The following is a 25,061-nucleotide window of genomic DNA, read 5'->3' as shown; positions in this document are numbered from 1 at the left end:
TGAAGGTTCATAAATGCACTGGTGTGTGTATGTGTGTGTGTGTGTTATTGCTAGTTATCTCTCTCTCTCTCTCTCTCTCTCTCTCTCTCTCTCCCTCTCTCTCTCTGCCAGTAGTTGCACAGGTCTTCAAGGGTATTTTTACGGTTTTAGTGACAGATTAACAACATTTCTACATTAATAACAGGAGAAACACCATTGAAAACCCTGATAATCATCTTTATAGCTTTGAAAAACAGTCGTGAGGAGAGAGAGAGAGAGAGAGAGAGAGAGTAGGAGCATTTCAGTTGAGCCTATTCTGCCCTGGTTCGTGTTTGCTGCGGTGACACGGTGCCGCACTGAGTGTAGATTGCGTTCATAATCACTTATCGGGGGTGGAGTGGGGAAAGGAGAGTCAGGAAGTGAGGATATTTATATTATTTGACATATTATTTGATAGCATGTCAACTTTTGTGTGTGTGTGTGTGTGTGGGTGGGTGGGTGGGTGGGTGTTGGATCAGTGACAGGTGGCGCTGGGGAGCTACCACGGCGAGCGGCTGGCAGGCTGCAGTGTTTTGGTCAGCACTGGTCAATCTTGCCCTACACGCTCTATTAACCAGTGTTTCCGTCTTCCCGACACCTTCTTCCTGCACCAAGCACCGTCAAGCATCACCAGAGAGGCACGAGTACGTAAGGTGAGTCCAGCGGGGCCAGTCTCTCCTCAGTCAGCCTTACTGCCTTCACAACACCCTAATCCTCCCTGTAGTGTCTTGTATTCGTTTATTTAGGATTCATTATTCGTTATTTAGTTTTTTTAGGGGTTAATTATTTATATTTAGGTTTTGTTTACGTCTGAGTCTGGAAAGAGTTGGAAATTTATTCAAATATTTAATGTTCGCCAATATGTAAACAAGCCGTCAGCTGTGTTATTAGCCATTATTTGCCTCGTCTCTCACTTATTGTAAGCCTAACATATCACAAGATGGATCCACATGTCTAGCCTTCATATCCGCTGGTCAGATATATCCGTCATTGCCTGGTTTTGGTGTTATATAGGAATAAATAAGGCAACATGGCCGCCGGCTCCCCCACTGAGGTCGCCGCCGAGGGCCGCCATGATGGACTTGCACCTGTTCCGGCTTGTTGGTTCCAATATTTTTTCTAATTTTTTTGAATTAATTTATTTGGCTTGTATAGTAAGATTTTATGGTTTCTAAAAATATTTCGTTGCTTTTGAAGTGTTTTTCTTGCTTCAGTTAAGTAAATGTGCTGAATTTCGTGTTGTTTTTTATGTAAATAAGGGGCAGTTTGTACGGTGAAATTTACCCAGCCTGGTTTTTGGCTTTTTTATTTGAGGCTTTAATGAAGATTTTATTGCATCAAAAAATCGTTTATGATTTTTAAAGTATGTTGCGTTCCTGTTGAGTTAAGTTTGTGGAATTTGAATAGGCTTATTGTCTAGTTGAAAGTGGTGATTTTGTCATTTTTTAGCTTCTTTATTTTTTTATTGTAGCTTGTAACTAAGTGTGCATTATTTTAAAAAATAGTTCAGATTTTTTAAAATGTTTTTTTACCAGTGTAAAGTGGAATAAGTGGACTTTTCAGTGTTTTTAATGGTGTCAAAATTTCCAACACTTTTTCCATATTTCACATAATATTTCTTTATAACTACTGAGACTGGAGGTGTTTTGATATTGTGAATATTAATTCAAGTAATTGTCAAGTCAGAATATATAATGCATTCGAGCCTAGCTTCATTTTTTCTTTGGGTCAATTTCAAAATGAAATACGTTACGTACGTATGGCAGCGGGGCGCCGGCACCGCCTGTGACGTCATCAAAGATTCGGGACTCGGTCTGCTCCAGTGTCTCCTCAATATTTACCGTAATTTCCAGTGTTTTCCAAGTGTTTCCAGCTGTTTCTAAAGTCAGGCGTGTAGATAGTTGTAGTAGAAGGAAGAAAATAAGAGAAATGAAAGAGAAGGAAGAAATAAAAAGAAATGGAGGAGGAGGCAAAACAGGTAAACAATATTTAGCTTAGTTTCCCTTGATGCGCTGCAGTTCTCTGTAATATTTGGTGCGTTTTGGGTGTTTTATGTGTTTAGGATGTATGTAGGAATGTTGTGGGGTGTTTAGAGTGTGTTTTGGTGGTGTTTAGGTGTGTTTTGGGTGTATATTTGCTGTTATCATTGTGTTGTGGGTGAATTTTGGGTGTTTTAAATGTGGTTTAAGATGTTTTTAGTTATATTGTAAGTGGTTTGAGTCATGTGGGGTGTTTTGAGTATATTGTGGGATGTTTTTGTGTTATGGGTGTGTTTGGGGGGTATATTGAGGTGTAGTGAGTTTGTTTTGGGTTTATTTTCTGTTTTAAGTGTTTCGGTGAGTTTGGGTGTGTGTGTCGGGTCTTTTGAGGTGTATTTCATTGTGTGCAAGTAGTTTTGGGGCTTTAAGGGTGTGTTTGTGGCGTGTTTGTGGTGTTGAGTGGTGCTTTAAGTGTGTTTGATGAGTTTTGGGGTGTTGTAGTGTATTTTGGGTGTTTTAAATCTTTTGAGTGTGTTTGGATGAGTTTTAGGTATATTGGGGTGCTTTGAGTGTGTTTTGGATAAATTTAGCGTGGTTGGGGTGGGTTATTTGGATGTTTTTAGATGTTATGGGGTGTTTTGAGTGAATATTCAATATTTGGTTGTGTTTAGGTGAGTGTAGTGGGTATTTTGGGGTGTTGTGATGTGTTTTGGTTGTGTTTTGGATGTTTTGAGTGTATTTTGAGTGTGTTTTGGTAAGTTTTGTTGCATGTAGGGATGCTGAGTGTTATATATATATATATATATATATATATATATATATATATATATATATATATATATATATATATATATATATATATAATGGGAAGGCAATGAGAAGAGGGACAAAAGAACATGGAATGCACCGCCTGTGTTCATACCGGGATCTGATGTCAGTTCTTGTGAAGGGCCAGAATGCATACATATTTCTGAAGTCTGGAAGGAGTCGTCTGCCAGCCTGCCTGTATGGACACTAGGCTGTAGCTCCAAAACTAACTGTAGGATTCTCTCTAAAATAGTCTCATTGAGATTCTCACACAAAATTACCTATACGTAACTTAATCTAACCTAACCTAACCGCTACAAGAGTAAATGGGCCGAAACATTACCAGACTTCGGGAATATGCCTCCAGAGGGATACGGGTTAAGGTTGCTTCACACACATCAGTGCCGTATTCTTTCCCTGCTGTTCAGTGCTTCAGTGTCAGTAAAAAAAAAAATTCATCATTTTGGAATTCAGCGGAAGCATTTACACACGTCCGGCGAAGTACCGTGTTTTGACTGAAGTGATTGTTACGTCTCCGTTCCATGAAGTGGAATATCGTCATCGCTGGTATTTTAAAAATTTTCACAGATGTCGGACAAGTGTTTGAAATAAAATAGAAGAAATTGAAATGGTGATAAATACTCTTTTTAATTGATGTAATTAATCACATTGTACATTATACTTACCACAACACACCACATCACACCACACCACATCATAACACACCACACCATACCACACCACACCACACATCACTGAGCAATGTCATCAAACAGTTTTTGGACATTCTTAAGTACTGGAAAATTTTTGTTTCATCATTAATTAATTCCTCGTACAGAGTAGCAAAATCTCCTTCAGTTTCTCTTTTTCTTCCACGTTTCATGTACCCACTTTTCTTTATTTTTTGTTAAGCAAGCATCTTGCTCTTCATCAAGAATTATGGCAATCATAGCCAACTCCACGTCTGAAAGGATATGTGTGCATAGATGTCACGAAAGCGACATGAATATCACTGACACTAAACCTATACGGCACTGATAGGTGTGAAACCACCTTTGAGTGTACTATTCAGATAGTGTACCCACTATCTGCCAATTTCACTGGGACAAAAGCACAATTAGGTGATTGTTAAGAAGAAGAAGAACAATAATAATAATAATAATGATAATAATAATAATAATAATAATAATAATAATAATAATAATAATAATAATAATAATATAATAAAAGGAGTTAAGCCATCTATATAGTTAGCTAGATTGATATTATCATTATTTTTGTTATCATCATTATTACATATCAAGGTATTGTGACATTATTATTAATAATGTTATTATTATTATTATTATTATTATTATTATTATTATTATTATTATTATTATTATTATTATTGTTATTATTATTATCATTATCATATTTCAGCTATCCAACATCAGAACAGTATATGAATATGGCAAATGCTGTTTTGACATCATTTCCTGCCATCCTGAGAAACAGTGATCTCGAGGAGCATGAATTGCAGCTGCAATGGAAATTGTGCATCCAGCGCAAGTTTCAGGATTCAAGAAAGAGGCAGGATTCCTCAGTGACTGAGGTGACGTCAAGGAAAGAGAAGATCCCTTGCATAGCGCCAAAAGAGACTACGTGTCCACTGATGTATGGAGTAAAGGCTTACCTTCCACCAAGGCCCCATTCAGAAGATGATGAGTCATTAGAGAGACTAGACAGTGGCTTGCTCTACATTGGATGAAGAAAGATCCCGAGTTAGATAAGGTATGTGATATTTGTATGCTTGATTTATCTTTTTTTATATTTCAGAGACTTCTTTACTGGTGTTGTTTAAAAATACCTGCTCTTATGTAAGCAATTTCAATGGTACTGGTGGATAGCCACTGAAAAATGATGCTCGTATATATATATATATATATATATATATATATATATATATATATATATATATATATATATATATATATATATATATATATATATATGAGGGAGAGAGGGAGGCTGGCGTGACAGTCAACTTATGAAAACTAATTTTACTTTAATGATTTTCCTCAGGCTGAACGCCTCATGCAGTTGACACTCTCTGAGAGACGCAAAAAAATAATCAATGGGAACATTCTTGTAGCAGAAATCCTGAACTTGTACCCGTGGATTCAGACTTTTGATGGCGTAAGTGTGTATATATGTACACTTTATGGATTTTGCTACATATTGTTACTAATTGTCAACTTTATTTGTAGGGCTATAATGTATATAGCTATTTATATTTTATAGTAGGTAATTGATATTTAACTACCGGTACTTCTATTTTCCCTCTCAGGCTCAAAGGCCTCAGTGACGGGAGATAAGCACTCATAACTAAGTACAGTTATTGCAGATGCTCATCTCTGTAACCTTCACTTATAATTATTTGATGCTTATATCTTTACAGATAATCAAGGAGTTCCTGAGATTAGAACCACAAGCGGATGAACCAGACCCAAGAGTAGCAGTTTTGAAAAGGCTGGAGAAATATAGGCTCCCAATAATTGCCATTCTCAAAAAAAGAAAAGCAGTTCCTCTGTTTATGGAAACCTTACTTGAACTCTATGACCACGATGAAAGTCAATGTGAGTAATGTCTAGTTCAACTTGTTCATTTCAGTAGCTGGTAGCAATTTAATATATGTATCTTTTCATCATTAGCAATGCATCTTTCACTTTTATAAGCCTAGTATTCATGAAACTATGCTGCATGCAAAAACCAAACATTGTATTAAGCATGACCTATCTAACTGTAATGCTTGCACCAATTTCTATAAAGGTACTCATTTAATTGTTAAATTCCTGCTCTTTTATCAAATTTTTGGCTGAGTGCTATGGCTAAATAATTGTTTGCAGCATAAGTGATGTTAAAGATTTTAATAGGTGTAAAGCATCTCTCTCTCTCTCTCTCTCTCTCTCTCTCTCTCTCTCTCTCTCTCTCTCTCTCTCTCTCTCTCTCTCTCTCTCTCTCTCTCTCTCTCTCTCATAAGGAAAGACATTATTTCTAGTGTAAATAAACCCAATAGGCTGTCCAATTTGAAATTTAAAATGTAAATATTATCAATCTTTTTAGAATTGTTAGCTGCATCAACTGACAATTACAACACTTAATAACTAATTATAGCAGCGACAGTTTGAAGCACTTTTCTCGAGGCTCCTTTTATGACTCAAAACGATCGTCAGTTACATCACATTGTGTTCAGCTCACATCAGATAAATAAACACATAAATAATGCAATGAAATATATCTATGATACATCATGCATTAAGTAATTCCAAATAACTCACCTTGTTCATGATCTCGCACCTGCACCACATACTGTTATATATGTCCAAGTTCAGTAAACCGGCTGTAAGCGTCTGTTCACTTGTCAGACATTACTGCCCGCGTGAGCAAGGGGTGCCAGACCAATAACAATAAGACACAGAACATTTGGCTTGAACGAGGCGAACAGTTATTTGGAATTATTCAATGTATGGTAAATAATGGATGAATCAGATTTCAAAAATTTGAAATTATTGATTTGAGATGAATTATTGTTCCAGCTTGATCTGGTGAAAGTGAACTGAAATAGAAACATTGAGACAAGTAAGTGTTTCAAACTATCACTGCTATTATTGATTTTCATTAAGGTAATGATCTTTCAGTTGTGGATCTCTTGACCTGCATTGATGTAATTATCTGTTTCTAAGCTCAGAAAAGTAAACTGTACTTGTAAGCTACTGAAGGAGTCTCAGTAGGCTGCCTTGGGTGGTTTAGAGTGATTCTATCAGTTTCGGTATAATTAGCAAGCCTGGCTGTCTCAAACGTCACGAAGGCTGTGTTACGTATCATATCGTGATGCAAACTTTTAATCGTGGATCACAGATATCCGATACCAAGTCGACGTCAGCTAATCTCCGGCACGTCGTAGCTCTTCACCATGGAGACCTGACAAGGAACGCGTTGTGATATTGTTGTTCTGCATTTTGGACCCCCAAATGCAGAAATTTCGAGACGCTTAGGTGTATCGAAGCCTTGTAATTCTCTGTTTCACTCAGACGGCCTCACCGCTACCTCCTATCTTTGAAGCTGAACTTCTCTCAGATCTTATGTGACTTCAGGCTTGTTCTTCCTTCATCTCCTCCCTCTGACCTTATTATGCCCGTTATAGAAATTCATCATAATGAAATTTCCTATTCCTTCTCTGGCTTTCATCCTCGGAAGGCTTGTGGGCCTCCTATTATTCTCCCTAAACTCCCTAAACTGTGATTCCGTGCTCACTTCTTGAGTAGTCTAGCTTTTCCAGCTCCGTCAATAAACATCCATCCAACTTTCTTGCCTACATCCATCCTGTTCCTAAGAAATATAACTGCTTCAGTCTTACAAACTACTGACATAAAACTCTGATTTCCTGTCTTTCTAAGGCTTTTTGAGTTTATCCCTAACAAATACTCTAAAACACATTCTTGCTCCAACTAAATTGGTCTTTCTTTCGGATCTTTTTTTCTTTTCAGGAATGGTGTTTTAAGTGGGCTTTTATATATATATATATATATATATATATATATATATTTTTTTTGTCTTTAGCCAGTATACTTGATATATATATATATATATATATATATATATATATATATATATATATATATATATATATATATATATATATATATATATATATATATATATATATAATACAGAAAATGATCTTACTCCCTCCTCCCCCACTCCTATTGGCAGGTAAAATGTACCTGCATACATCTTGATTCATTTTTCATAAAAATCTGATGAAAATTGATGATATTCAGACATCCTGAAGCAAATTGGCATCTCTTTCAGATGTGAGGTTCACGCTCCTGGCCTACACCAAGCAATAACCCTGAGACACGGGGAAGAGCGTCACCGCTTGCCTCTCATCCTTCCATCACTTGTATTGTCTTCAGACTCTTTACTCAGTTTGGTGACCACACACTGCATAGAAATGGCACCACACCAAAGATGTCAAGAGGTGAGACTATAATGAATGTATTTGTATTATTAATGACACTTCTTGACATATATATAAAATGATAATGTAACTAGAAATAAAATTAAATTTGACTTTTTAACTTTTACTATTTTGATTACAAATAAATGTTTGAAACTATATCTCAACTCATCAGAAAGTCTATCATTAAATAAGAAAAATTCAAATTTTTGAAAACAAATAATTTATTGAGATACTGTACAAGATGCTGGTTATTTTTTATGCCATAGGACAAGTTACTGAAAATTATATTTGTGAAAAATCAACTTAAATTTTTCACAAATAGAACAATTTAACTTAAATTATTCTAACACAGGCAGACATTTAACAGAAATGTGTAGAGTAGATAATGCGAGAAAGTTGGTATGGTAAGAATTTGGGACTTGGCACAATGGTTGGGGATCATGAAACTCTGATATCATGAAACTTGGGAGGGTACTGCATGGCAAAAAAAGAAAAAAATGGACTCGGTCTGTCTAAACCACTAAACATTACTTTGACCAATTGTGACATTGTGTTGCTCAATCTACAGCAACTGCAATCTACAGCAACTGCAGGTTATGAGACAATATGCCCTGTAGTTCAATTGATAAGGAAGCAATAAATATGTGCATCCATTACAGCACTGTAACTTCCAGTTGATCATTGTACACTGGCTGTCTTGGATGACAAACAGGCTGTAGCTTGTCACTGGTTTCAAGAACAGGTGCCTGCTCTGCTACTGAAGGAGAGGCTGTTAGTCCTAGTTCCTTATTAGCATTATTATTAGCTTATTACTGCATGAGAATATTTACGAGCAGAGCCTAGTTTAGTCCTTTTACGGTGCTTTATTTTCACAGGTAACTGTTTGTGACAAGTCAAACTGTTATGATCCAGCATGGGCCACGAAAAGCAAGTGAATCTGAAGTTCTTGATGAAGTTTGGAAAAATCATCAAATGAAGTCTCAAGATACTTAAATACAGGGCGAGTCAAAAGTAGCATGCAATTCACGTTTTATAGCTGTGAGTTTTTATTGCCATTTGTATTGCAGTGTGTAGGAAGGTAGAGTCAAAAGTAGCATGCAATTCATGTTTTATAGCTGAGTTTTTATTGCCATTTGTATTACAGTGTGCAGGGAGGCAGAACTAAATAGAACATTTTCAAATTATTTCTTATTATTCCATTTCTTCAGGGAATAAGAAATATAACTGACTATTTTACTTGCAATGTTCAATGTTCTTGTGTTCACTACTGTACAACTGCAATCAAGCAGCAGGCACAGAGTGATACACACACTTGTTGAGTTTACTATCAGGAAACTGCAAAGAACTCTGCAAGTCACCTCGTCACTCTGTGCCTGCTTGACTGCAACTGTACATGATCATGAGAACACCTTCAACACTGCAAGTACAACAGCCTGTCACAATTCTGTATTCCCTGAAGGAATGGAGTAATTTGAAATTAATTTCAAAATGTTTTCAATTGCATACAAATGGCAAAGAAACAACTCGGTCCTAAAACAGGAATTGCACTACTCTTGACTCACCCTGTAAGTCTGTGTGAAGTGTGTTCCCTATGCATGTCTCTGAATGGCAAAGATGATTCAAGGAAGGTCGGGAGAATGTGGAGGATGACCTGAAGTTGATTACCTTCAACTACAGAAACTTTAGCACCATTTTGGCACAAACTTTGTGTATCTCTGGGCAGTCAGTCAGAATTATTCTCACAATTTATTTGCTCTTTGGAGCTCATCTGCCATTATTATTCTGATGGTTTTCTAGTTCAGTCTTTCACCTTTACAGATGGAACCAGATTTTGCATTTGAAAGTTGTGTACCATGGTCATTCTCCACATCCCCCCTGCTCTCCTTGAACTGTTTGCGCCATTCAGACGCATGTACAGAATACTGCCACTTCACAGACTTTTAGCATTCTAAGGCTTCTGTGGGGCATTTTCTAAGATTCACTACAAACTTCAGATACACTTGCTGCTTGTAGATCATTTGCATCAATAAAAGTTTAACAACATGCACTGGACAGTTACTTGTGAAGGTAAGCATAGTAAATGAATTAAGGCACAGTAAATTAATTAAGGTGTGTGCCTCCTCTCAAATATAAAAGCTTATAAAGAAAAACTATCATTGTGAAAGAAAAACTATCACTGTGAGGGAACGGCAACTGATTCCTATACTGCAAGTCAATGAGATCACCATAAAAGAGAGCTATTAGCACCATGACCTGCACAAAGACTGTTGCAGGCTCCCTTACACTGTGTTCATCAGTATACATAAAGGAGCTTCCTTACTTAAGTACAATTAGAACCAAACAAAATCACGTGCACATATGATTCAGGGTTGTTGTTATTCATGCTTTAGTCCCTCTTCACCTAGCAAGTAACAGGTACAGAACAAAGGCAAGATGTTGACTTGCAAATCTGCAATCCCAATGAAATGCCCTAAGTCAATGTTGTGCAGTATATGGTTCAAATTCTCCTAACCATTGGTGATGCCTTTGTCCTGCAGTGAAATTAAAGGTGCTGCTGAATATGACAATGATGATGATGAAAGTTGTTAATAGCTATTAAAAATTTTCAGAGTATTTCAGAAGAATCTGTGTCAGTGGTGACATCTGTGTCGCTGATGCCGGCAGGCAGACCACCTCCAGCTGGCTCCTTGCTGTAGTTCATGATTTCCCTCCAACCATCTGTGGAAATAAAAAAAAGTAACTTAATTCTTGTTTAAATAACTCTAATGTACCAACAAGAGTAAATCAGACCTCTCACAATAAGCTAATGGAATAACTTGAAAAAAAAAAAAACTATATGACTAAATATACTAAAGCTAATGGAATAACTTGAAAAAAAAACTGGTCACCTTGACTAAATATACTAAACTACTAAAACGCATTACCTTCTAGGAAGCAATGTATAGTGGATGTATAGTGGAGGTGACCAGATTAGTTTGTTAGGATACCATTTTTGTATAGTATGAGATATCAATGAAAATCAATCTTCACCATCATCATAATTCTCCGTCTCTGAAGTGTCTTCCCCCGATGATAGATTCTGGTACTGTCTTCTCAGCCAGGGGCGATGCATTCTGTCCTTGAACAAACTCATCCATTTCCCTGTCAAGTAATGGAACATCATATTTTAATGGATGCATTAATTTTTTAATTTTTTAAAAGTTAAGATCAACAACACAAAGCATGAAAGAATGAAAATAAGCCCACTAAATGCAACTCCCAACAATGAAGGTAAGCTTAAGAATTCTGAGTTAATTTCACTTCCAAAAACGTGTCTACATGTGTTCATGTCATGAATAGATGTATAAATGGAATAAGGCAAAACTGAAATATTTAACAGTAAAAAAGAACTGATAAGATATTCACTCTTGTACCTCACTCTATTTATACAGTAAAACTAGAATGGAGGAAGAGCTGGACAAGGAGAGAGAGAGAGAGAGAGAGAGAGAGAGAGAGAGAGAGAGAGAGAGAGAGAGAGAGAGAGAGAGAGAGAGAGAGAGAGAGAGAGAGAGACTTAATACATATCAGTGAAATAGTGGGACATGAAGGCCATCCACAATATCAATACCTTTCACAGCTTTCTTCAAGGTGATGGACACAGAGATTCCCTTCACACTGACAACACATGACTCTGGTGTGATCTTCTGGCAGAGTTCTTCATCCAGGACATAAAACTTGTCTCCCAAAACAGACCTATTGAATGAAAAACAGTTCCACAGGACCTTTAACTGAACGTACAAACTTTTAGGCTATTTTCTCTACCCATCTATATAACTACCAAGTCAGCAGTCCCATAAAGGATGGCCCAGACAATGCAGCACACACTCATACACACATAATTTACACACTAACTCTGTCATCTATTCTTAAAACAATGTGTAACAATTATGAACACAGGAAGGAAAGCTGAGCCTTACATGAAGATGATATGAGTTGAGGAGACACGACACTTGTAATGCTCCACCCCAACCAAGTGAATGGTGATGTGAACAGTTTCTTTCCTCTGGTTCCAAGAGGTTTCAGGGGCCAGCCTCTCTGTCACACCGTCAACAGCACAGAGGGGTGGCATTCCCAGGCGCTTCATGTTCAAGACTTGGCTTTCCGAGGTCACTGTTCTGTGAATATCTAGATCTTTCTCCTTTGAATTCAAGCTTTCTTTGATTTCTTTACAGCTGGGTTGTTCATGTTCCTCCTTAGTCTTTTTATCAGGTTCTGAATTATCACTTTTACAATTCTTATTATCACTCTCAGTTCTATCAATAGTACTGTCATCTTTTTTTTCTTTTCCCTTTCCTTCTGAAATATGGATTGAGTTTTGCTGCACCAAATCAGATTCACTACAAGATTCACTTACATTGGAATTACATGAGAGGCTACTTTCCTTCTCTTCTAGTTCTACAGCAGTTCCTTTATGTCTGAAATGCACTTCCTTCTGAAAAAAGAAAATCCAAAACAAACACAAGAACAAAAATAGTAAGAATAAGCCATGGTGGATACATTCTTTCAGTTTCAAACACAATGGAAGAGAGAGAGAGAGAGAGAGAGAGAGAGAGAGAGAGAGAGAGAGAGAGAGAGAGAGAGAGATTCATAGCATCAACAACTTGGAACTCTTCTTTTGACTCCTGTTAAGTTGCAAAGTTGAAATTCTCTACTTTGTTTCATGTCAAGGTGTGATCATACAGCATGAGGATTCAGATATTTACCTCTCCTTAGCATCCCAATTATACCTATTTCTGTTACTGCTCACCTTGTAACATAAACACATGGATGGTGAATTTGTTACAGTACAAAGTGATTATTTAACTGTACCTTCCCAGTCTCCTGTTGCTTGATGGCTGCGATCCCAAAGAGAAACTCTGCTATCTCTTGATCATCCACGTCAGAAGTGTTGAACAGCTTTGAAGATTCATCTTCACTATCAGATGCATTCTGTAAGACCAACATACTTTAAGATCTTTCTAACATGAAATAGATACCGCTCATCCTGTCCACTAAATCAACTTGCGCCAATACCACATTTTATAGCAGGTAATGAGTGTTTTATGCTCATGAAGCGTATTTCCTGCATCAGACACACCACAATATTTAACTGCCCTATACAGTCATCCCTTTATGCTCCCCAGGGTTGGGTAACAGACACTTGGGGATTTTGAATATGTACACCACACTAGCAAGTACCCCTTTAGTCCCTATTTCCTTAAATAAATAGAACATTTACAATTAAGTACTTTCTTTTACATCCAAAAACCAAATTTAAGAAAATAAAATCAGTAAGAATAGTCTGCCTCATCACATCTTATCCAAGCTCCCTCCTCAAACCTGCACTCTGACACCAATGCCAACAAAACATTTGTTCACTAAGTAACAGGGTGAACGTACAATGTATGGCACACTCAGCCTTCAATGATGTGTGCTGTACAATAAGAACTAAAAAGAGAAGCCATGTTAATAAGTACAAAACAATAATACGTGGATAGAAAGAATCCTTTACAAGAAGCTAATTGAAGACTTATCCTAGTCTCATCACACTAGACCACTGAAACCTTACAAATCTATTATCACACTCTGTTTGCTTACCTCCAAGTCCATCAAAGCAACACCTTGATGAACAAGATGTTTCCACACTTCCAGCGGAGAGTCGCCAGCATCATCAGTCAACTCCACTACATACAACAGTCCATCGTCATCTTTTACTTCCAGAGCCTTCATGATCAGATTTGTTACATAATTGTTTCTTCACAGTACAATCAATCTGCTACACTGAATTACAATATTATGATTTATGACATTACATTTTCTGTTATGCATTTTTCTTTTTAATAACTAAGGCACATCAAAGTATTTAGTTTATAAAAATACATTACTAATGCTTTAATCTGTATGTACCATGCTGACATTCCTGACATTTATAAAAGTCAATGTCAAATTCTTTGCAAAACAAGCGCTGAAAATAATTACCTCATCCCAATGCCTAAGGAGGTTAAGAGAAATAAATATGTTTCTGATAGGTATCCAGAACTCACTCCCTTCTCTCACAAGACCTAATAACTAACTAGCATTTCCACATCCATTATGTGAAAAGCTGTACCATTACCAACCTTCACTTTCCATGATTCTGTGACATCCATGAGGTGCGTCATGGCTTGCATGGCGGCCTCGCTGAGATAGGGCGGGATGGTGAGGTGGGCCAGGGTGCAGCGGATGGCCTGGCCTGGCATGTACTTCATCCACACACTGGGACAAACATGAACCTGGGCAAGTATAATTTTGAGCACACCAACTCTTTCTAATTCCACTAGAGTATTGAGCTTAATTACCACCTGTCCTTGAAGCATGACAATCCTTTCAACAGCCATTCTTTTGATATTTTGCAGATACTGGATGTTTTGGGATCTCAGTAATGATTTGCATTTTTTTTTTTTTTGCTTGAAATATAAGTAGGTGTCTCTGTTCTATTTCCTGTCCATGATAAAAGAACACTATCATGTGTAAGATGCAAAAAAGTTTCTCACCTGCCATTCAGGGACCTTGACAGTCTCTCCATGGTCCACAAAAAAGACAGTCATGCTGCCATCATTCTCTGCAGCTTTCACTTGTCCCCTATAGTACCTGCCAATAAGTGCAGCAGTTCAATAGCATCAAATTAACAATAATGTATTAGTGTACATTGAAAAAAAAAAAGTGTCCCATGAATAACAGACTATGACCTTACAAATGCAATGAGATTTTGAATAAAACACAATTACTCTCGCCAATAAAAAAACAATAGGTACACAAAATTCACAGGGTTCATAATTCACAATCTGAAACATCATTTCTCACTGTAAAGTAAATATGAATAATCTGTAGCAGGAGTCTGTAATTTTTACCCAAGTTACTAGAAACTATACTGCATGTGTTCTGTTTATTGTAAAAATACAACCTAACCAAAGTAATATTAATACAAGGCTAATATGTTTTTTTTTTAATTCTTGCCATACAGATTAATATGAAAAAATGTCAGAAATATTAGGTCTTTTTAGGAGAGCCTCAATTGCAGTTTTTTTCCCCCACTTTCTATGTCACTGACTTGCCTTGTATACACACACACACACACACACACACACACACACACACACACATATGCATATAAATAAGTAAAGAATAGAGACAAATTAACAATGTATGGGATTATCTGAATAAGTAATATAATTACTTACCTGTTGTCTGTAAATTTAGCAATGCATGGAGAACCAATGGGAGGTTTGGATGCCACACTCTTGCCATCAGACCTCTTCTCAACCTCACAAGATTCCAGGTAGTCATGCAGGTTATTAATTTCTCCCTCTAGGTTATCCAATCTGTACAACAGGATCAATAAGAACTTTTTAATTATCATGACCTTCAGTAAAAGAATCTTAAAACATTTCTCTCAACTTTCACTGTACCAGATATGTTGGTGATCAACCATAACAAAACTTACTCTTGAAGCTTGTCTTGCTGTACAACATAGAATTCCTCAGTAGACACCAGTTCAGTCACTTCAACTGTCACTTCAGTGTTTAGAGGCAGCTTCTCAGAGGACAGACCTAGCTCAGCTTCAGTCTTTCCTGAAGAAGTGGATGGCAGGCAGTCCTTTGCTACATCACCCAAAGGCATCATGTTCATGTCCTTTTCATGATGGATAACATTATCACTGCACTCTTCTTTATTTTCATTAATTGTTTCATCTGTTTCATTTTCTCCATTCGTTAAAGTATCACTGCTTAAGTCTTCACTGTCTACAACAGTGCTCACATTTTGCAATGCTTCATTACGAGCCTCTATCCAACACAGGCTCAGTGTATCTTCATCCTTCAAAGACATCCCAGCCAGAGTGCAAAGCTGCTCAAGATTTTTAATGTGATTGGGATTGTCCATTCCATACCTCTCAGTTAACAGCTTCCCACGAAGTGATCTCTTCTGAGCATAAATATTGCCTATTTTGGATAACTCAATAAGAGGGTTCAGCCACAAAGTGTAGCCCAAGGCCAGAACAATTGTACCTACAAATTTGCTCTTCTTATTTCTAGCGAAGACTTCCTGCACAAAGCTGTTTGCTTGGGATGTCCACTCTCTATCATTATCTTTGGGTTGAATGCAACACAAAAACACTTCAACAATTAGCTGGGGAACTGATGCAAAGTGAGATGCAAGAACCCAAGCAGAACTTAATTGAATGATCATCTCTCTTCCTTCATCAATGAGAAACACATTCAACAGACAAGTGGATTTGGAATAATTCACTGAAACAACCTGTGCTCTGCTCCACACACCATTGTCTTGCAGTGCACACAGCATGCCCTTCTTGGCAAACTGCACTGGCTTACAGTGAGCTGGATCTGCATAATGCTGCTGTAAGGCTGATCTTAAAATGTGGTAGTGGTTGGAGAGATCAATCCTCTGCCCATCTGACTTTATCTGGTACTCAGTGAGCCGCACTAAATACCTGGAAGCATTCACCACACTGATGATCTCAACTGTAACTTTACCAGTCTGGGGTATACCATGGGCTTGGTCAGATAAGTCAATGAAATGTCTAAATTTACAAGAGGATTCATCAAAACATCTCCCACATGCCTTGAGGTTGTAGCACAAACAACGGTTATCTTTTGGAAGTCCATTTTCTGTTGACAACAGATGCACCTTCACTTCCTCTGTGGCATTATTATAAATTCTGTTCAATTCACCCCAAATTTTGTGACTTCTCTCTATTGAACATTTTGGCACAATTATATAGGATTCACAACTAAAAGATTTTTCTTCCACATCAGTGACAAACCTATCAACCATAAAACCATACCTTTGAGTAAAGGTATTCCATGATGAGCCAAAATGAGTGTGGAATATTGCCTGGGCATCAGAAATATCACAATGCAGAAGAAACTTTTCTGCTGGCTCACTAACAATCACAGTGACACCCTGCATCACGTGCCACTCATCAATAAACTCTTTTAATCTATCCTTGTGAATTGTGCTGTTCATAACTAAACAATACACAGCAATGTTCTTCATCATTGAGCTCAACAAGGCAGCAACACTGTCATTCCTCACAAAGACCATACTCTTCTGGGAGGAAGCTGCTGCTATGAAGTTCATCACCAGATTGAGAGATTCTATTTCATCATTCACCCAATAAAAATTATTCTTTACTTTGGTAGCTATGGCAGCCTCAAAAGGTGTTGATATTATGATTGTTGGGTCTAGAAGAGGAAGCAAAACATCAGTTAATTGACCCAATAACTTGGTCCACCTGGAGCCAACCACCACAGCCTGAAGCAGCAGGTCTGGCCTACCACATTTTTTCCTTTCTTTTCCCCACATAGTTAAAATCTCCTTGACTTCCAAAGAGAAATTTTCTAATACTATATCAGCATCATCAAAAACCAAGTGGCAACACCTTGTGAGGGAGGTGGTGGCCCCCTTGGTGCCTCTACCCGACACTGTGGAGTCTCCTGTTAGGAGGCGCACCAGGCAAGGGGTTGTGGTGAGCAGTACATCACACCCTCCAAGAAGCTGCTTACCTGTGCTGATCTCTTCCTCACTTCCACACCCACCCCAGGCTGTCATTACTTTGAGATTGGTGTTGGCAGGCAAGAGACTGACAACATGCTCTGCAGCACACTTGGCACTCTGCCATGAACTGCACACCACTACCATCACTGGACCAATTCCTGGGGGAAGGCGCCCACTGATGTGATGATAAGTATCTAAAATAAGTGACAACAAGGGCACAACAAACCCCATGGTCTTCCCACTCAACTTCTCACCAACAATGACAGCTGAACATCCCCGGCTAATGGATGGCCATGTGTAAGCCTGCAGTCGGGTGGCCTTCATTCCCTTCTCACTGAGTACACTGAATATGTGAGGATTAAGTATTGCACTCATTATGTCTTTGCTAATCATGACTTCCTCCTCTAAGACTGGAGATTCACCTGCCACAAACACTCTACAGGTTTTCACAATATTTGTCATGCTGGGAAGGCAGTCCTGCTTTATAATTTTGTTGTAGATTTCATCCAGATCACAAGTACAATACTTTGTCAAAGTGTCATGAGGGTTCACCATAAAGATGTCAGAAGCAAGCTGTGATTCCTCTGTGGATGTGATGGCATTTAGAGCTTTTGTATTTTCATGCTCAATTTTTGCCATGAAAATTTCTTTCTTAACTTCTGGACTTTTACTGCTGGTTGCATTAACAGTTTTGGAAAATAGTTTTTCATAAAACTCTAAAGAATTCCTTTTGGACATGTTTTGTTTATTTCTTGTATTTTCAGGATCATGTATCACTCCCACTAAACTCCTGGATGCCCAGCAAGGAATGTTGGACCACCCGTGTCTCAAAGAGGTAAATGAAGTATCTTTTGCACTAACACAGTCTCCAAACGTCTCTGGAAGGGAAGGAGCTGTCTTCACATCCTTGTATTCTACAGCTTGCTCACAACCTGAGTTCTCTTCATGTATCCTTAGATCAGACATGAATTTGTTCTGAACATCTAATACAATACTTTTCTTCCTGCTGACTTCATCTTTTGGCACTTCAATATATTCTTTCTCTTTTAAGACTGATGAATGAGATTCTGGCTTTATTCTTAGAACTGAAAACGCTTCATCTTTTCCTAGAGTAGCATGCTTAGTCGACAGTCTCCTGAATAATGGACTTGTTACTTCAGCAAAAGATGAATTACCAAAGTCATTACTATAATTCAACTTAGACTTTTCTTCAGTATCCATCCTTGCATGAAGACTTTGTGTGTCATAACTTGAAGTGCTAGAGTGAGATTCCAATTCAGTGTCACACTGAACAACACCTTCAATACTACCAACTTCAGTCCACTGATCTGAGTCTAGTTCTGTGTCCTGGTATGAGGAAGTTCCTTTAGTGATGCACAAGTCTGACCTTATGCACAGCCTGCCTGGTGCTCCAAGAGCTGCTGCTATGCCTACATTCCTTAGGGAGTCACTGGATAGTGAACTTGAGGCAGCTTTTGCTGACATACTTGTGTGCCTGAAAATAATAAAGCCATCTCTGTAATATATAATAGTTAAAAAAATTTAGTAAGATAAATACTCATTGTCTAACTTACTTATGAATGAAGTAATCATGAGAAAGGGCAAGTGTTAGTAAAGAATAAATGGAAGGCAGCATTAATATTATATAATGGCAGTTAAATACTTTTTTTTTTTTTGCAGATGAGTGTTTGCCAAGTTGCCTTTCATCTGTACTTCCCACTTTAATAATGCATATCTACTTATTGTTATTTAATTTCTTATATAAAATTACTTATTTACAAGAAACCACTTTTTTTTTTTTATATTGCTCTTATCATGCAGTAGGTGAGGACTCAATGCAGCACCATCAGCTCACCAGTAGTTGTTAAATAACTATTCACCTGGGCTGCAAAATCCCATGCACACTGCACCACCATCCCACGTAAAACTATGCACGTAACAGAATGTCTTTCACAGAAAGAACCATGTTCCAGAGCAATCCCCTGCCAGTCATGGTGAGTAGTAGTGTAAAAGCAGCCAAAACAAGGACAAACATTTACAGTCCATCTGCCCTTTAATTAAACACACAAACAGCATACACACACACCTACAGGTACTCAGAAGAAATATACCACTTACCCTTAAATACTACTAGAATTAAGTAGTCACAGAACATCTGAAATACTTAAGTGTAGTAGGTAGTCACTGAGATACCTTGTGTCAGGATGTGTTTGACCACACTCTGGGGAGGGCAATTTGCATATTTCCTCTTCTGTTTCCTCCAACAGCTGTGCAAATTCACAATCAACAAGTAGCTGGACAAGATCTAGTGCCATTTGGCTGTCTTCTGTTTGTAGTAACTTATTTTGGGATACTTTGGGCATGATAGACAGCCACGTTTCTTCTGGGAGAATGATCATCATTTTACCACAGGGACAGCCTGGAAGTTCAAGTATCCTGATGGTAAAGAGTGGAAACTGAATTGGCTGTTGTTTGCAGGTGATACAACACAAATGGTTGATTCAAGATTTGAGATGATAAGGGAGGTTGGAGGGATATTGGAAAGCAGGATATTGGGAATGAAAGAGGATAAGAGGAAATATTGTGTCTGAAGATGAATGCAGTCTTGAATGGTATATTACTAGACATGGTAAACTGTCTAAAACATCTAGAATAGAACATTGTTTTTAATCATGGAACATGTGTAGAAGTGAAATCTAGAATGAATGAAAGAGGAAATGAACTGAGTTCTCTACAATTCCTTTTTCCTTCTATTGATTCATGTGTCACTCCACACGTGCTACTCATTCTTCCTCGTCTTTCATGCTTCATTCACACTAAACTTCACTATACACATATTTCTAAAATTTCTTCCTCCCCAAAAACAATGACTCAACTACTAACTGATGATAGAGCAAAGAATACAAAGTTGATTTTACCCTCTTGGCTGAATCTTATTGGTGTGAATTCTACACGAGGCTTCTTGGAGGAGAGTAACTTGACATATTCAGTGGCTGAGGCATCCCAATGGTTACAATGTCTGTGGGAGAAGCCAATACTAATAAACTACTATTCACATATATACTCATTTATTTCTGTAGGCAAGCATGCTCACAAAAACATCAAAACAAGCCAATAAGGGATATGGAATGGTGAACAAACATTAGTAGTGGTGTAATGGTTGGTACTTTTGACTCACGGCCAAGATGTTCCACACCTGAATGAATCAAGGATGGTCTCTTTTTATAGATGCAGCCTTCCTGTATCTAGCTGAGAACACATATAAAATGTAAGCTACAGAAGTGATTTTATAACCCTAGATCCCTACAACCCTGTCAAAAACCCTTGTCGTGAGATGTATGACTCAACAACCTAAATTTGCAGCAGACTCATATATTTACCTTGAATTAGGTGAAATGTAACTAATAATGAAACTTGTAAATAAACATTTGGACACATCCCTCAACACCTGGTCATGAGTTGCCTTTTCACTAAAATTTGCCAACCTGCTTTGGCTGGTAAGTGAAATATATCAGGGCACTGAACATAGAGATTCTGACTGCTGACAGGTAAAGAGAATAGTGGTGTGTAAAATTATGATGTCTTGAGTGTCATGCAAGACATCACCAGCGCACTCAACATCCAAAACAGGAAAACTGATTCATCTACACAACAGTAATAGGATAATGAAATGAAGTGTGCTACCACCATATCCATATCCACAACAAAGAGAATGAAAACCTTTAACATACAAAACAAAGCGATGATCTGTGCAAACTTAGAAAACAATTTTACCTTCATGACTGGCTCAAGAATACTACAGTAAATATTGTTTGTCACTTACTTCAGAGTCAATTTATATTCTTGATTTATGAGCCCATATTGCAGAGAGATGGGCACCACACCATGTAAGACAACCTTCTTGGCCTGGCAAGGAACACTAGTCCACTCCCCTTCACTGAGAGGTATGAGGGCCCTGAGCTGCAACACAATGCAAAACAAAATGTGTGATGAACCAAAGATTAGATGGTGGAAGATCAGAGAGAAGACTACTATATAGAGTACAGAATTTCTAGACCCAAGTATGAATACAAATACATGACAATGTGTACTTAAGTATGAGTAGATGTATCCATGTCTGCCATGGACACATTTGTCACCCTGACCTTACCTCCATCTATAAGTTAAACACCACTCAACACTTTTATCAATTCATTTGTTGTACTCTAAAGTACTCATAAAATTGCTGAGTACTTTGAGTCCAAGTACAAATACTATAAACATTTCAAACCATAGTATAAGTACAAGTACATGATATTGTGTGATACTGTGTGTGTCGTAATCAAGTACATGTACAATTATATACTCAGACCTAAGCCAGCTATAGAGATATACCATGATGTTATGGGGAAAGGAGGATAAAAGCCAAACTGAGAAAAGAAAGGAAGGTCTACCAACAGCAATTCAATTTCATGCCCAGAAGGAGTACTAAATGCAATGTTTGCTTTTGAGAGTACTAATGGACAAGTATAAGAAAAGAAGAAAAGAAAAGAAAAAAAAATTATATATATATATATATATATATATATATATATATATATATATATATATATATATATATATATATATATATATATATATATATATATATATACATATCTATCTATATATCTATCTATCTATCTATCTATCTATCTATCTATCTATCTATCTATATATATATATATATATATATATATATATATATATATATATATATATATATATATATATATATATATATATATATATATATATATATATATATATATATATATATATATATATATATAAAATAAATAAAATAAATAAACAAATAAATAAATACTGCACTGTTTGAGGACTTGAGTGGCATTGCGTGAATTAAATATTTAATATTAAAATGATTACTGAGAAAATATACACAAAAAAGTAACTTTCATGGACCTATAACAAGCAAACTACAATAATTTTTTATCATTTTGAGAGAGAGAGAGAGAGAGAGAGAGAGAGAGAGAGAGAGAGAGAGAGAGAGAGAGAGAGAGAGAGAGAGAGAGAGAGAGAGAGAGAGAGAGAGAGAGAGAGAGAGAGAGAGAGAGAGAGAGAGAGAGAGAGAGAGAGAGAGACTCACTTTCCTGAAAGTCATCCACACAATCATTACACTTACACTGGTTTTACAAGTGAGGCCATAGTCGACAAGGAACACACTGGTCTTCTCCCCTTTGGCTTGGGGCAGCTTCTTCACCTTCCCTCGTCTCCAGCAGTCTTTGTAGCAAACCACTACAGGCTTCAAGAAAAAGCAATTAAGAAATGAGTGTTGCAATAGTACATGTGATTAATGCACAATAATATAATGTAAGAAAGTTTTTTTTTCTGTGTCTGTGTACAAACACAAACACAAAACTGATTGATAGCAAATATAATGCAGGGATTAGTTTTATTCTCCAAACTAATTTCACTACCAAATTTCTTCATGGGAAATAAAAATATTCAACCCTTCCTAGGGCTCCTACTTCTTGCTGGCCAGCACCTACTGTCCTCAGACTACTGAAATATTTCAAGCTTAATTAGAGTGAAGTGCACGTATTCGTGTGGTATGACGACCCCTTTAGGAAGACCATACAGAACAGGAAAATGGTGCATTACAGTGAAGCATAAAACCAATTGGTGAACATACACTTCTCAAGCTTCAAGAATAATTAGGTATAAGATACCATGCAAATGTACAAAAAGATAATTCAAAACCAGAAAGACTACTTGCATCTAAGAAGAAAGAAAAAGAAAAAGAAAGATAGAAAGAAAGAAAGAAAGAAAGAAAGAAAATCTTAATGATTGTGAGAACTTGGGATAGATGCTGAACAAGATTAATGCCAAAATACTATCTATAAACATATGGCTTGGAATCCTAAATAGGACATTTAACAGAGACAAGTTCTAGTTGTTAACAGCACTATCTATAATGTGCATGCAGAACAAAACTCACAAGGCCAACTGTGATGAGGAAAGCATGCTGGGAATTACAAGGCTGCCTGTTGTTGAAGTAATGATTCATTTGCTTTTCCATTTCCAAGAATTGTAGCAACTCTTCTGAACAGGCATGGGAAGGGGCCTCTCGCACCCACATGGTATCTGCATCTTCCACCTGTAACAAACTTCTACATCACTGAAAGAGTACATGTCTCCATCCATCCATTCAGTGTCAAATAACCTACCTAACTAATGATATATATTTTTATTTATTTATCTATTTTATTTATTTATTTTTTCTTTTTTTTTACGGTCTCTCTTAGGAGAATGGCTGTGGCAGAAATATGATCATTTGCTGCTTTCTCTCTCTAATACTCCATTACTCTATTCTTCCATTTAACTCTCTCTTTCTTCACAGGTCCAAGAACTTTGACTTCTGTACACATACTGTACTATATAATATTATAATGTTAAGCACACAACCACGTAAGCGCACCTTATATACTATATTTTTATTCCCACAATGTTTGGTATATATATCACTATTTAATGTATAATTTAAACGCCCACCACTTCTCTTTCCCCGCAAGTGCTCTCACTTGTTTCACTGCATAGGAAGAAGCAATTTCCCAAACATTTGTTCATTCATGCACATATAGAAGGTAACCCGCTCAACCCACCTAATTCTCTACACACTTGCGCTGTCATTTACTCAATAAAAGTTATATCCCTGCTCCTACATACATCTGGTAAATCCTGCGCTTATCTGACAATCTAATGCATTCATGCGTCAAGCCATGAGCACCAAGGCACTCCCAACAGCCAGTCATAAGATGGCCAAGCTCAGTCCTCACCTCACAAATCTGCAGGTTCCTCCAGCGGGAACGAGACACCTCTGCCATGTTTCCACGCCTCCCAGGGACATCAGAAGTAAGGGCACCCGGGGAACGCTACTTATCGCTGCCAATAACTTGTTTCACCAGTAAATTAAATTACGGAGAACTGTGAGGATAGCCAACTTCACGGACGCTAGCGAGACAGACCTGAGGGCGCAAAAGAGGAGGGTTCATCACTATTGACAAATTCAACTTATGCACGTTTATTACCTTGGATTGCTATGTTTAAAAAATTTCATTTTATCAAATTATATTATTATCATTTGGGTTACCAACTATCACATGTCTTCACGATATTTGTTCCAACGAAACTGAAGGATCCACGTTATAAACAGCTTAATGCTAACTCATCATGCCACTGTTCTGGCAAGGAGTGTATATCCCTTGGCTTTTATAAACACTAGCACGACACTTTGATTGATAATCTATCTTATCTCGAATGACAACTGATAATTCTCTCTCTCTCTCTCTCTCTCTCTCTCTCTCTCTCTCTCCCCGATAGAGCAACCAGCGTTTGTGGCCGACATAGAGCCCTTACCTTGGTCTATGGAGGTATAATTGGAAAAGTCGGCATGATGTCATGAATGTTAAGCCAATACACTAATGGTCCGCTGTCGCCCTCACCCCGACCTTAAACTCGAAACTTTACCAGCGGAGCATTGAAAGTAATCTTATCCCTAGGGAAACACCGGTCTACCGCTCCTCATTTCCTGTTTTCTACTGTTACTTCCAGGCAGCCCAACATAGCTGTGACCATAAAAGACTGTAATAGTGGTGTTGTGCCGTGCCATCAGGATTTAGACGGCAAATATTACATAC

The 25,061-nt window shown here is 37.4% G+C and overlaps 2 protein-coding genes across 6 annotated transcripts; one reads left to right on the top strand and one right to left on the bottom strand.

Annotated features, from left to right (window-relative positions):
• Window positions 1–501: 501 nt before the first annotated feature.
• Window positions 502–10,554, top strand: LOC135106300 (uncharacterized). Of its 5 annotated transcripts, XM_064015174.1 has the most exons (7): window positions 502–671; window positions 4,227–4,577; window positions 4,869–4,982; window positions 5,245–5,422; window positions 7,659–7,827; window positions 8,685–8,847; window positions 10,419–10,554. In XM_064015174.1, the coding sequence occupies exons 2-5, from the start codon at window positions 4,551–4,553 to the stop codon at window positions 7,694–7,696; spliced, it is 357 nt and encodes a 118-aa protein (XP_063871244.1). In that variant the 5' UTR covers window positions 502–671; window positions 4,227–4,550; the 3' UTR covers window positions 7,697–7,827; window positions 8,685–8,847; window positions 10,419–10,554. The 5 variants fall into 5 exon arrangements, with proteins under 5 accessions (XP_063871244.1, XP_063871245.1, XP_063871241.1 ...); XM_064015175.1 differs by lacking the exon at window positions 8,685–8,847; XM_064015171.1 differs by having other exon boundaries at window positions 8,685–10,554.
• Window positions 10,388–24,630, bottom strand: LOC135106646 (uncharacterized). The gene is made up of 17 exons (XM_064015943.1): window positions 24,515–24,630; window positions 24,201–24,389; window positions 23,363–23,521; window positions 22,547–22,666; window positions 21,206–21,342; window positions 20,301–20,401; window positions 19,576–19,801; window positions 15,311–18,877; window positions 15,048–15,188; window positions 14,361–14,457; window positions 13,947–14,099; window positions 13,426–13,551; window positions 12,658–12,777; window positions 11,766–12,280; window positions 11,417–11,541; window positions 10,840–10,950; window positions 10,388–10,527 (listed from the first exon to the last, which is right to left on the bottom strand). The coding sequence occupies exons 2-17, from the start codon at window positions 24,246–24,248 to the stop codon at window positions 10,415–10,417; spliced, it is 5,859 nt and encodes a 1,952-aa protein (XP_063872013.1). The 5' UTR covers window positions 24,249–24,389; window positions 24,515–24,630; the 3' UTR covers window positions 10,388–10,414.
• Window positions 24,631–25,061: the final 431 nt, after the last annotated feature.

The sequence above is a fragment of the Scylla paramamosain genome, chromosome 13 (genome assembly GCF_035594125.1).
Source record: "Scylla paramamosain isolate STU-SP2022 chromosome 13, ASM3559412v1, whole genome shotgun sequence".
Classification (NCBI taxonomy): Eukaryota; Metazoa; Arthropoda; class Malacostraca; order Decapoda; family Portunidae; genus Scylla; species Scylla paramamosain.
The sequence above is the reverse complement of the archived record's forward strand: the minus strand, read 5'-3'. Positions and strand labels throughout refer to the sequence as shown.